The sequence below is a fragment of the Camelus ferus genome, chromosome 4 (genome assembly GCF_009834535.1).
Source record: "Camelus ferus isolate YT-003-E chromosome 4, BCGSAC_Cfer_1.0, whole genome shotgun sequence".
NCBI lineage: Eukaryota > Metazoa > Chordata > Mammalia > Artiodactyla > Camelidae > Camelus > Camelus ferus.
Window position 1 is genome coordinate 61,499,315 of NC_045699.1, and position 14,249 is coordinate 61,513,563.

The 14,249-nt window shown below is 40.5% G+C and overlaps 1 protein-coding gene across 2 annotated transcripts in view; it reads right to left on the reverse strand.

Moving 5' to 3' along the window:
• BRINP1 (BMP/retinoic acid inducible neural specific 1) overlaps positions 1 to 14,249 on the reverse strand; it is a 602,568-nt gene that overhangs the window by 36,658 nt on the left and 551,661 nt on the right. For both annotated transcript variants that reach the window (XM_032478306.1, XM_032478305.1), the window contains one exon: positions 12,420 to 12,525. In XM_032478306.1, the coding sequence (XP_032334197.1) occupies positions 12,420 to 12,525 (106 nt within the window). The remainder of the gene's footprint in view (positions 1 to 12,419; positions 12,526 to 14,249) is intronic.

Below are 14,249 nucleotides of genomic sequence, written 5' to 3' on the forward strand. Positions count from 1 at the left end.
ATTTTTATTCTCTATCCTAATTACCTAACATAGTAATATTTTTGATGGATTTGCTCTTTTCTGACCTATTTCATTAAATATTAAATGCATGATCTCTTACAGTGCTAAGAGGAAGGGGGAAAAATATACAGGTTCTATTTTGGTTGACTATAAATATTTTTCTGTCCTGTTCTTGCATCAGAATGTGGCCCCCCGTGGGTATCGCTGAGCCCTCTAGGAGTCCCAGCTGTTGTCTTGTACCTGCTAAGTTCTGCTTGTCAAATTCTGTCCATTTCTGAAAAGCATGAGGTGGGGAGAGCAACAACAAGGACTGCACCTTTTGCAAAAAGTCAGCCTGACCCCCCTTCCTGTGAAAGCTCAGGGACTTCAGACTGGCAGCTAAAGGACTTCATGGCTCCAGCAGCCATTCTGAACTCCAGTATAATGAAGGCATGCAGGTCAATTACCCATCTGTTTGTGTTTCTATTGCCGTGAATTACAGTATCCATTGCTGACAGCTCATTGGAGTGGAATGAAAATAAGACGATAATTCACCGGGTGAAACTGTGCAGAAAGGGCGAAAAGGCTATGATCTCATTCAGAAGTTCAGCCCTGTCTCCACGACGGGTCATTTGCGCTCTGGGAAATGAACAAAGGCAGCTACCTGGGGGCGGGGAAGGTGGGTGGGTTCTGACTCCCCCTGCTGGATAGAGTAACCTTTCACTTTCCCAAGAATCGTCATCTATAATGCAGGACCTTAAGGAGCCAACTTGGAATCCTTGCATGAAAGATACAGGTAAACAAAGTTCAGCACCATAGAATGGGAACTCCTTTTTAACAATCAGAAGTTTGGAGGGATAACACAAGGTGCCTTTGTAGATAGAAGACTCCCCACCATTGGAAGTGTAGAAGCAGAATTTGAAAGCTGACACTGTAGGAATGTTCCAGAGAACCCATCAATGAGGATTCTCCCTTTGAAACAATTACACATCCCCACCCTCTGAACTCAGATGGGTTCATGTGACATGTTTTGGTCAATGAAATGTGAGTGTAAGTGATACATGCAACCTCCAAAATGGAGGTGTGAGAACGAACATATGCATCCACCAGTTTCTCTTTCCCCATCTCCACAAGAAGAGCCACGCTCAATTTGGAGGCCGCCACTTTTCTCCAGATAGCTGTCTTTCTTCATTCCATGAAGCAGAGTCACTGCTGACTTGTGACCATGATGTAGTATCAGTAAGAAATGAATATTCACATTTGCCCACCACTGGGATTCAGGGATTGTTTGTTAGCACAACATAACCCAGCCTATACTGACAGCTACAAGAGGTGATAAACTGGGGCCCATAAGCCAAACTGCCCTACAGCCTATTTTCACAAACTGATTTTATTGGAAATCAGCCACACAGATTTAAGTATTGTTGACAGCTGCTTTCACATTAAAATCGAGCAGTGGCAACTGAGACTGTGTGTGACCTGCGAAGCCTAACATATTTGCCATCGGGCTCTTTGCAGAAAAAGTTTGCCAGCCTCTGTGCTGGTTGATCATTAAGAGTCATTCAACCTTGATTTTCTATGAGTCTATTCGGTGCTGTTCTTATTTCAATTATTAAGCAAAGATCAGTTAAGCATCTATTATGTGCCAGGCACTCTTTTAGGCCTAGAGAAAAAGCAAAAAATTAGAAGCAAAATCCTTGCATTCATGGAACTTAAGTTTCAGTGAGGAAGACAGAGTCAGAGAAGGATTTAAACTGGCAAAAGGGATCAGGGCAGAGAGACTTCTAAATAACAATTTCAACAGCACAGGAAACATAGTCAATATCTTGTAATAACCTGTAGTGAAAAAGAATATGAAAAGGAATATATGTATGTATATGTATGACTGACACATTATGCTGTACACCAGAAACTGACACAACATTGTAAACTGACTATACCTCAGTTAAAAAAAAATATTAAAAAGAGACATTATGGTCTAAACTATGAAATCAGTAAGGATAAGGAAGCCAACATACTTTTTTCCCAGCATACTTTAAAAATTTAATAAAATTTCAACATGAAGATACCCTTGAAGCTTTAAGCAGAGGTTAATTTAATTTAAATCTAAGCGTCTTCATAGAATTCGTGATAAAAACGAAATGACACCTGTAAGACTGTGTTCCCTGATCCCTAGATCAGCTGACGTCTGCAGCGTCTTTTCTAACCTGTCTCCCTTTGCTTGCTGCATTCTGCACCGCCACTACCTCTGTCTCCCAAAGGTGCTCAGTTCTCTCTGTTCAGATTGTGACTCCAGCTCCAGCTGTTATTAACGCCACGGCATTGGGAAGTTAAGACTGAAGGCTCAACTTCTCTGATGCTCACTTTCCTCATTAAAGCTTCCTTTGCGGGGCCGGTGTAAAAGCTAAAAGAACAGTTTTATATCTTGATTGTAGTGGTCTCTTGATTACATGATTGGATATGTTTGTCACATTCCTAGAACTGTTCTGCTCAAAAGGGTGGATTTTTCTGTATGTAAATTATACCTCAATGAATTGGAAAATAGAATCAGTTCTATAACACGTGAAGCTTTTAGTACATGACAGCTGATCAACTCACGTCATTTCACGTCCTCACCCTGTTTTCTACTGCCTTCCCTGGAAGCCTTCGGCAATCTCAGGCACCCCCTGTGTGGGCAACCAAACACGCCTTGCACGTATCTTAAGTTCTAATAGACCACGTGCCGCATCACATCATGTGTGTTTATGGTCTTGTTCCTCCTGGTCTGTGAGCTCCTTGAATGCAAGCAGCAGTCACCTCATTCACTTCCTGTTTCCTTGTCTCCTAGCACACTTGTGGGTCCCCAGTAAATGAGTTTGCAGGAATGTGAATTTAGAGAGAACGGGCTTCATTCATAGAGGACGGTGGGTCTCTGTTCTGTGCTTAGCACACCCCCACCTCCAGATGCATCCCTCCTGAGCACAACCTGTATCATCGTTCCTCCCATCATAGCCGGAAACCTGGATTTATTTTAACTTCAGCTCAATAGCAGGAGACAGGGGCTCAGAAACATCTGAGTGACAGAAATACACAAATCAAAAACACATCCTAAGAGAACAATGATGCTCAAAGGACTTGACCACTAATCTCAGCACATCTTTTCTTTGGGATCCATTGCTGTAAGTTATGATTCTTGAGGACTATACCCGCCTTTTATATTTCTTTGTATCTTTCTACAATATCACGCACTGTACTAGATCATAGTTGGTGTGCACAATTAAAACTGCTCTCCCCCTCCTTCTCTTGTCTCTGCGACATCAATCTTCTGCAAAAATTCAGTCCATATTGAATCTCAACATCCACAGCGTGGCATTGAAGACAATGAAACACAAAGCTGACATGGCAGAATCCCTTAAAGAAGCTTATAATCAAATTTAATAGAAGAGGGAAAACCCAGACGCAAATGGACAGGTTGCAAGATGAAGTTAAAAAAAAAAAAAAATGCCGTAGAAGAGGCTTAAAATGTCCTGAAAGAGGCTTCTCAGAAGAGGTGGCGTTTGGAGGAGTAAGGGGCTTGCCTGAAAGATGGGAATCCAATGCAACAGAGAAGCCACATGAGCTGTGAAGACTGTTAGCCATGCAAGAAGGCTCCTGGCATAGAGGAAGCCCTCAGGAAATTGTCATTAGGTTGAGCCAGTCCAGTGTGGTGTAGAATGAGAATTGTAAGAATTCAGAGAACCTGGAGCTCTCTAGGGGCTGGGTGATGTATTCATTTCATCACTTACCCATTCACTTATAAACTCATTTAACAAATATCTTCTGATCACTGTGCACTAGGTTCTGTACATCATGCTAGAGACAGAGATGGCCCCTGCCAATGAGGAATATATACTCCAGCTAGGGAGTCAGATTAATAATAGGACAATTACACTATTGTGTGACAAATCCTAGTAAAGGAGGGGGGCAGGGTACCTAATAACCTAAAATCCTAGGGCAGGAGTGGTCGGAGAATTTCTTCTGAGAGAGGTGGAAGTCCAAGAGTTGGAGGAAGGTGCAAAGTAATAAAAAACAAACAACAAAAGAAGCACATAGCAAAACATAAGAAATAACATAGGCCTGGAGTAGGGATGCAGGTATGAACAGGATGCGGAAGATGGCAAAGTCAAGAAGATAGGCAAGGGTTTGGTTAGGTCTACACCTTGTACCAAAATCAGAGACTGTCAAGGGTTTTCAGCAGAGCAGTGACAGTATTTGATTTGATTTTAAGAAGAGCAGACTGGTTGCTTCAATGGGGATGGATTGGCAGGAGTGATCAGAATCAGGAAGGCAGGTCTGATAATCTCTTGGCCCATCCATGTTACTGTAAATGGCATTATTTCATTTTTTTTTTTAAATAGCTGAGTACTCTTTTATCCAATCATCTGTCGATGGCGATTTAGGCTGTTTTCATCTCTTGGCGATTGTAAATGGTGCTGCTATGAACACTGGGGTGCATGGATCTTTAATTTGAATTAGAGTTTTCTCCAGTTATATGCCCAAGAGAAAACGGTGCTGTACACCGGAAACTAACACAACATTGTAAATCAAGTACACTTCAATTTTAAAGAAAAGAAGGCTGGTTTGACGATAATTGCAATGATCCAGGGAGGAGAGAAATGATGATGGGAGAAGGTGAACCAAGACAGGGGTAAAGAAGGAAGGATTTATGATGAGGGAACAGGTGTTTGTGTTGGGCACTGAAAGATGGACTGAACTCAAAGAGAGAAGGGAGGTCATTTAGGTCATATAGAGGTTCTGAGTGTGTGATTGATAGGAGTTAGAGCCTAGTCTGGAAGGAGCTGAGGTTTTTAAGAAGAGATACTGGAAAAGAAAAAAAGAAAGGGGGAGGAGGAAGAGAAAGAAGGAAGAAAGAGAAGGAGGAAGAGAAATGATTTCAGACCAATAAGTGAAATGAGCCGTTTGAACGTGACTGCTAGGAGGAGGTGCTCAAAACACAGCAGAGTCTCAGGCATCCTCCCTGAGGTGCAGAGTGTAGATGATGCCTGAAGTTGTCAGTCTTCCATCCCACATCCCCTCACTGACCAGCCTCCCATCTTTTAAAGATTTTTTACTGCACTCTGGGCCATCTTTCTCTTTTGGAAACTGAGGGTGGGCTGGTGACCTCACTTCTTTTTCACTGAGAAAAATATCATATATCATTGAATCTAAGATGCCATTTATTGTAAAACATACCACTGTTTTGTGTACATCAAGGGAAAAAAAAATACCCTGCCAATTAAACTATGACATGCCAGCAGTTATAAGAAACATTCTAATTTCAGAGATATTAAAATCTGAAGAATCTTATAACAAATCTACAAAAAGTTATCAGAAGTTCAAGAAAATGGTCCCATGACCACAACTATGAATTTCACCCATCTGTGGGCTCATAAATTCTCCGTCCCTTCAGTAGGTATGAACTTGCAGGAGCTCTTCCCTAAGGCAAATCATCTCAGTCCTGTACCAGATCCTATTCACGCTTCCCTGCTCAACTCTGGCTCTAAAAGAATCCCTCTTGCTCACAGAATCAATGTTTCCCTCTCTGAAGATGACTTCCATCAGCATATTAAAGTTTTGTTGCTTCTACATTAAAAAAGAAGAAAAACTCACAGACTCCACGTCACCTTCTGCCACTGTGCCATTTACTGTGAGATTCCTCTGTAGAGTTTGCTATGTCCCCTGCCTTCGCTTCCTCTCTTCTTGTTTTCTCTTGGGCTCATTCTACTCAGGCATCCACTCCCATAATTTCATTGAAGCATCATTGTCAGGGTCACACACGACCTCCATGTTGTGAAATCCACTACCCCGGTCTCAGTGGTCATCTGACTCGTCCTATCAGCAGCATCTGACATGGTTGACAAAGACCTCTGTTTTGAAAAACCTTCTTTACTTGGTTTCCAGGATCCCACACACTCTCTAGGCTCTCTTCTCACCTCCCTGGTGACTCCTTAGCTTTCTTTCCTTGTTCCTCACTATTTTCCCATTATCCCAACTCTTTGACATTCAATTCCCCACGGCACAATAGGATTTAAGGATTGCATTCCTTCTTTTCTCTGTCTACGCTCTCTCCCAAGGCAATCTCATCCAAACTCATATCATTCAATAGCATCTCTCTAGTTTCCCTTGACTTTCCAAAAGTCCACTCAACATATACGTTTGTATATATAATAGACTTCTCCAACCTAGGTTCAAACCCAGTTAGGTTCAAACCTAATCCCTTCTGTCCCATCAAAATGAGTCCCTCCCACCGTAATCACCGTAGGCAAAGCTTTGGGGTCATCCTCTGCTTCTGTCTTTCTCTCACAAGCATTTTCTCAGTCCATTGCCAAATAATGTCAGCTCTACTTAAAAATATACCCATACCCCAATCACGTCTCACAACCCTCACTGCTGCTATCATGGTCATGGCCACCATTTTCTCTCACCTTGCTAAACGCTATAGCCTTCTAACTGAGTTCCTTGTATATGACCTTGCCCCCTAAGTCTTTTCTACACAGCAGTCATAGTCATTCATTTAAAATGTGAGCCAGGTTCAGTTACTTCACTGCCCGAATTGGCAATGGCTTCTCATTTCATTCAGAGTAAAATCTAAAGTCTGTTCCATGGTCTACAAATTTCTACATGACCTATTCCCTCACTATCTCTCTGATTGTTAAAGGAAATACATTTCTTTGTTTACATGTTTATTGTCTGCTCCCCCAACACCCACACATTAAATACAAACTCCAAAATGATTGAGGCTTAGCTTATCCACTGCTCTACATGCAGCTCTTAAAACACCTGACGTTGATGGTCAACAAATATTACCAAGTGAATAAGTGAACGTATGAATGGATACATTTCTGGATTATCCCTAGATTTCAGCAAAACATTTTCTCTACATCCCTTTCCGCATCAGTGAGTTACCGAGGCAGAGGTCTGCTCTCCGGATGTTCATCTTACCAGATGGATACGAGATTAAATTACATGACAATGTCAGTAAAACACCCAATGGGCTTTGTGGAGAGAGAAGTATAAAGAAGTTTATTTTTATAAAAAGTTATCATTATGCCATTAGCGTTATTACAACCAGTTCGGCTGTTGCTGCTTTGACTACAAATAGCCTCTGTGCATTTCCACGGTCTGTTCTTTCTCATTTCTAGTCTCTTTCTCCAATCCTCCTCTTTCTTTTTCCTATTTCCTTCCACCTTTGCCCTGTTTTGTGAACATTTTATGAAATACCACGAAGGGAGTGTCATTAGAGCACCATTCATATCATCCTCAATTTATCAAAAGAAACCTCTGCAGAATCTCCCCTCTCAGCCTCATTCAGAGGCATCAGGAGGGGAACAGAGGAATGGAGAACAACCCATTTTGAGAAGGAGAAACTCTGCAGTCAAGCTGTTGAGGTTAAAATTCTGACTCAATCACTTATTAAGTAACTTCTCTCAGCCCCGGTTTCCTCATCTGCAAAATGGGGATGTTATTTATACCTTCCCCATAGGAATGCCGTGAGAATTAAAAGTGCAGTAAATGCAATTACATAATACAAATAAGTGTAAGTTAAAATAAACAAGAAACAAATATGTGAATGTACATATAATAAAAATAAATTAACACAGTCCCTGGCACACAAGGAAGTGCTTAATAAGCAGGATCTATTATTTCTGGTTCCTCTACCCTCAGTCCACACAGCTTCCCTTCTAGCTGGGCTGGACCATCTCCTGCTCTTTTCTGCCTCTGCTTTATTCATGATCTCTCTTTGTAGAGGACGTCAAGATAGAGCACATTATTAAATACATTTTTAATAGCTGCATATTATGTACCCAGAAACGCATACATAGAAATCGTGTGTACAGCTGTATGAATTTGCGCAAAGTAAACACACGTGATCAAGAAACAGAACACCATCAAGACCTCCAGAAACCTCCCTCATCTCTCTTCCATCACTTCCCTCCCCATCCCTCCTCCCCAGAGGTTCTGGAGCTCTAAAACAATATACTTGCTTTACTGTTTCTGATCTGTATAAGAACTGGGTAAGAATGGAATACAAGAATGAAATCCCACAGCATGTCCTCTTTTGCATCCAGCTTCTTTTATTCAGGGTTACACTCATGAGATTCTCCAATATTGTTGCATAAAAAGGTAGTTTATCCTTTCTCATTTCTGTGCTGTGCCCATCGTATGACTGTGTGACAAGTTATTTATCCATTTTCTTGCTGATGGGCATTTGAGGCTATTTCCATTTGGGGGTCTATTTATAAAAAAAATTCTATGAACATTTGTGTTTTTAGTGAACGTAGGTAGCATTTCTGGTGGGCATATTCCTAGGAGTTGTAATTGCTGGGTCGTGGGGTGGGGCCATATTGAGTTTTCCAAAGTGACTGTATTAATTTATTCTCCCAGAATCAGTGCACGTGAGTTCCCACTGTTCCACGTTGTCACTCCTTGATATTGTCAGTGTTTCTTTCATTTGAGTCAAACTGATTGCTGGGTTATGACATTAAGTTGTTTTAATTTACATTTTCTGAATTCTAGGCAAATCAAATGTTGATTTGCCATTTTGATATTCTTGTTTGTGAAGTGCCCGTTCATGTCTTTCACCCATTTTCTTTTCTCACTGGATTGTCTGCCTTTTCCTTATTGGTTTTAGAGGTTATTTATATTTTACATGAGAGTTCTTTGTCAAGTACATATATCACAAATATTGCCTTCTATTCTGTAGCTTGAATTTTTATTCTATGAATAGCATCTTCTGATGAACCAAAATTCTTAATTTTAATATGGGCCAATTTGTCATTTTCTTTATACTTTGTGCTTTATGTATGTTATTGAATAAATATCAGTCTACCCAAAAGTCATGAGATATTCTTCTTACTATTTTAGAAGCTTTTTTGTTTCTTTTGTTTCTAAAAAGCTTTTTTCCTCTTTTCTATGATTCCTCTACTTAAACAAACAGAATAAATTACCTCCTTCTCTGAATCGCCGTAATAATAAGCCTTACTTTTACTATATTACGTACCACCTTGAATCGCATGTCTTTTCCTGTCCATCCTCTCTATCTTATCCTTGCATTCCATGCACCCAAATATCTAAATCTTTTATGATATTTTCACTAAATCTCGGTCATGATGCCTCCCAAGTCACTCCATGATTGGTCTATTTCTCTCCATCCCACCTGCTACCTCCACTGTCTAAATATATGACATCTCATCTTGAATTACTGCAGTCACCCTTAATTAACAGATCACCAACCTCAGATCTACTCCTATCTAATTAATTGACCACACAGTCACCAGAGCAATCTTCCAAAGCATCAATCTCTTCCTGCTACTTTGTTTTTAAAAATTCTTCCATGGTTCCCATTCCTCTCAAATTCATGTTCAACTCATTAGTGTGCTGCCTTCCGGGATTGGAAAGATTATTTTGCCTTTCTGACCAATGAAGTCTCTGCTTTAATCTCTTAAGGTCGCTTCATTTCCTTGAATGCCCCTTCATAAGGACTCTTCTCCGTATCTATGCCCCTGCCCTCTCTTCACTCTTAAGGGCTAATCCTGTGCATCTTTTTAACAAGAAAACTTTCCTGATTCTCTAGTAGGTTAGGTCCCCATACTATGGGGTATCAAAGAACCCTCATAGCTTTTCTCCCTTCAAACCCATTACACATTATTATTTGTTTAAGCCCATGGTCTCAGATAAAGTGTATACTTCTGTGGGGCAAAAAGTATGTCTGTCTTGTTCACCACTGTGTTCTGGTGCCTTGCTTGATGCAACATGAGTTCTTGAAAAACATTTGCTGAATTGAATTGACCTGATTTGTGCTCATATGTCCAGCATCTAGCACTAGATTTGGCACATAGTCAATCTCAATAAACGTTCGGTGATTCAGCATCGTCACAAAACTCGAGAGTCAGTATTGAGAAGGATTTAAAGATCACCTACTTCAATCACCAACCCAACAGAATGGTGGTTAAATAATTTCTGTCACATCCCTAGCAAATGTCACCAACTTATAACTCATAACAAAGAGTCACCATATACATCAGCAGGCCATTCCAGGGTTGGGCATTAGAAGATCTATTTTATACTGAGTTTGAAATTATACTGAGTTTTATTCCAGTTAAAAGCTGGGATCTTTGTAGTATCTTGCAAGTAGATCAGATTTGGCCTATTTTATCCATATTATTGAATCTGACTATCTTTTCTGTAAGACAGCCCTTTGGGTATCTGCACACAAGTCCTTTTGCTCCAAGTCAACCTTCTTCAGCTATTCATCTTGTAAGACATTCTCCTTCAGTTTCTTTACGACCCTCCTGAAATGTGTGTCTCGGACTTGGACCCAATCCTCCAGGTGTGCTCTGATCAATCTAGACTAGAACAAAGCTGGCATTTCCTTTTTTTGTGTGACTAGCATACTTCTAATAATATAATTAATGGCAGACCTGGATTTTGGAGGATTGAAGATTTAGGCTTATACGATAGGTGCTTATTGAGAAAAGGAATCCCAAATTAGATGAGAACGTGAATATTTAGAATGAGAAAAGTTGGGGACTTGGAAGGTGAGGGAGCCCTAGAATATTAAGTTTCATTAGCTTCCCAGTAAATCAGCTTCTAAATGTCCCTAAGATCTTAATAACTTCCTAGTGACATCCTGTTAATCCGTCTAAATTTGCTCCAATTACAACTCACAAGTCTCTCCACCTCCTACTCGCACAGCAGGCTGACCAGATGCAGAGCGGAGCTATTCGTCCTGGAATCCCACGCTGCTCTCAGTCCACAAGGTCACTGTGGGCATCACAGGAACTAACGCTGAAAATCCTGGCGCCCCCCAGGTAGGTCTGTCTTTCTTACTCCTGTCTTTTCAGGCATTACCAAACCCATGTCTACTCTTTTCTCCACTAAACGGGGTAGGGCTATTCTTCATGTATTTGAGGTTTCATTTTGTTGGCTTTTGTTTTAACACTTAACCAATTTCTTGGCCTGAACTCCCCTGATGGGTTTTCATTCACTGCTCCCAAGTGACACTACCAAGCCCGCCCTGCACCACTTCCCAACCATCTTCTATATCAGGAGCATGAATCAAAGAGTTGCCAAGGAACCAGAATATAAAAGTCATATTAGGCTTTGCTTAGCTCGACCTGCCAATCTCAGCGCGACTTTCCTCCCACTGACATTCAGAATCCCCTTTAGCATATCCCTCTCCAGAAGGTCACATTTTCAGTTTGCTCAAAGTTAAAGCGTGTCATTTTTTTTCCTGACTATAAAGTTAATGCACGATCGTGGTAGAAAAGTTAGAAAAGAAACTGGAAGCCTAAAATAAATCATCTATAATCTAATCACGCAGAGGTAACCTTTTTTAACATCTCCATATATTTCCTCGCAATGTTATTTTTTTCTTATCCTGTTACATTAAGATCATGCCACACGTTCAATCAGAAACCATCGATTTTAAAATTAACATTACATCAAATAATTTTCACATATCTTGGAAATTCTTTATAAACAACCTAATATTATGTTGCATGGGTGCTACATAATTCATTTAGTCTCTTCATGTGGAGAAATTGAAATATTTACATTGTTTTGTGTTTTTTTGCTATTATGAATTATGCTTTTTAAAACAGCACTATCAATAGTTAAAGTCTTGCCATTTTTCCCCCTACAATCTCCTCTCCTCTTTACGATGAATTAATTAATCAGGATAAAATTACAATTTTTAAAGAGTATATTTTCTTTAAGGTCATGAGTATATATGGAGCAAATAACATGGACCTGACATATAATAGATATTAAACAAATACAAATATTTATATATATCAACAAATCAATCCTTATAATTATTACAGTTTCACTAGCAATGCCTAAGATGATTTGTCTTTGTATATATTCAAGCCAGCATTGGAATGTTCTTATTTGTAAATTCTGCTAAAAGCACACATGTGTGTGTGTGAATATATTGATGACCACAGACGATTAACAAATAAGGAGAAAGATTACACAGAACCAAAAATTCTATAAAATTTCCTATACTTCTTGGAATTCAAATAACATCTGCCAAAATACATTGAGAATCAAACACAATAATGTGGGAAATTCAGACGCTACGATATGAAACTTTAATATATGTTAGATCTAGAGCATCTATAAATAACACTGTTTAGACATTTTCATCAAAATAATCAGATAAAGCTCACATTTCCATACTTTATATCTGAAAACTAATTAATAACCATGAATTTAATGTCCTGTATGTTAAAACTTTAAAAAAGACATCATATCATAACTGTCTTAATTTCCATATTTTCAGTTTTCATTGGTTTCTCTGCCTTTCATCTTCTTCTTCATTCTCCCTCCACATCATGCCTCCTGATGCCCACCGTCCCTCCTCCTCCAGGCTGCCCCTACCCCCGCCTCTGGTCCCACCATTTCCGCTGACATCCTACCTTGAAGGTGCAGTTTGCTCTCCGTGCTTTGCAGAAGGACGGAACTCACAGAGTCCAGATTGTCATAGCTGTTGCAGCCCAGAGGCCCAGTGCGTGTCTCTGTGACCTGGAGCGGTGACAAGGTGACAGATGTGAGACAGGTGCCCTTGTCTGGGACAGATCCTGTAGAGTCAGCCCCCAGAAGAGCAAAGGTAGCAGAGAAGGTCTCCTGGCCTGAGCCAACGGCTGCTCCTTGAGCCCCTGGCCTGTGCCAAGGACCATGCCTGTCACCAAGCGGACAACAGGATAGCAGGGCAATCTAGCACACAGACTGGAGCCAGGGCACCCAGGTTCCACCTTTGCTTCTCACGTCACAGAGTCACTTGAAGGAATATTAAGTAGAAGCACTAGAGTGTATTTCCAAAGCCTGGGCTTTGGAATTAGGAAGAATCAGTGTTAAATCCTGGCTGGGCCATTCATTTGCTGTGTGACCTGAGGCAGTCACTTCTCTACGCTTCTGCAACCTGAAGCTAGTAAATCCTTTCCAGGAAGGTTGTGAGACTAAACCTGAAAGGTTTCAGTGCCTGACACGTGGCATGTGTTCAATGGCGGGCATCTTATTACCAAAAGTCTCCATAAACTGTAATATGCATTATCAGCGAGTGCATATGCACTATTGTTAGACAAGAGCCATAAAACGATTCCCATTTTCCAAAAAAGGCCAAAAAAATTAGCAAAGAGCACAGTCCACTCCACTGCAGACAGAAACACCTCAATCGTATGATGGTGTGTTTCTAAAACATGGTCTTAGAGTAATTGAGGTGGTGGACAACAGAGGAACATGGAAATCTGAATGCTTTAGTATGTAAAGAGGATTCTTCATCTCCGTAGTCTTCACGTCCCATGATTTAACACAATCGCTTGTAGGACTGTTCTGTGGTTTGCGTCCAGCTCTAAAGACACAGCGCTGATTGCTTAAGGGAGTGATGCCTTGGGACAGAGTCACACTCATCCCCAAACACCAGCTGTGCCTTTTTCCAGCTGCGAATCCTTAGGTCAGTAACTACCCTTCTGAAGCCTCAACTTTCCTATCTGTAAAATGTAATACTGTTACCCACCCTCATTGTAAAGGGATCGCATTTTTGAAGAGTTGAGCACTTAGGGAACAGTATGTAAATAGATGGCTATTAGGCTTTGCTTTAAAAAAATAGTTTATTCTTTTTTGTATAGAATAATAACATAGTTGTTGTTCAATTAGAGTCAAAACTACTGATTCATTTTGCTAAAGACACTCAGGAAAGGAAAACCACGGGCAAAACTTCCCCCCTGGGTCAGCTGCTCATCTTAAAGCTGGCAGGGAGAGTAATTCTAGCCAACAGGGTTTCGAGGTAGGGCGAAGAAATGGCTAGAAACAGACTCAAAGCCATGGAAAAGAAACAGTTATCAAAGGGGGAACTGGGAGGGATAAATTAGGAGTTGGGGATTAGCAGATACACACTACTGTATATAAAACAGATAAATGACAAGGACCTCCTGTAGAGCACAGGGAACTATATTCAATACCTTGTAATAGCCTATAATGAAAAAGAATATAAAAAAGAATATATATAAAAATGTATAACTGAATCACTATGCTGTACTCCAGAAACTAACACAACATTGTAAATCAACTATACTTCAATAAAAAAGAAATGGCTAGAAAAATCCAAGTCCCAGATTGAGTGTTGAGGACAGTACTACTGCAAGAATGGTTTCTTGAGTGGCCTCTGTGCGGTTTCTCTGGGAAATTCCTTGTAAGGAGGCAGACTGTACTTCCAGGATGCACAAAAGAGGATTATCTTCTGACAGAGC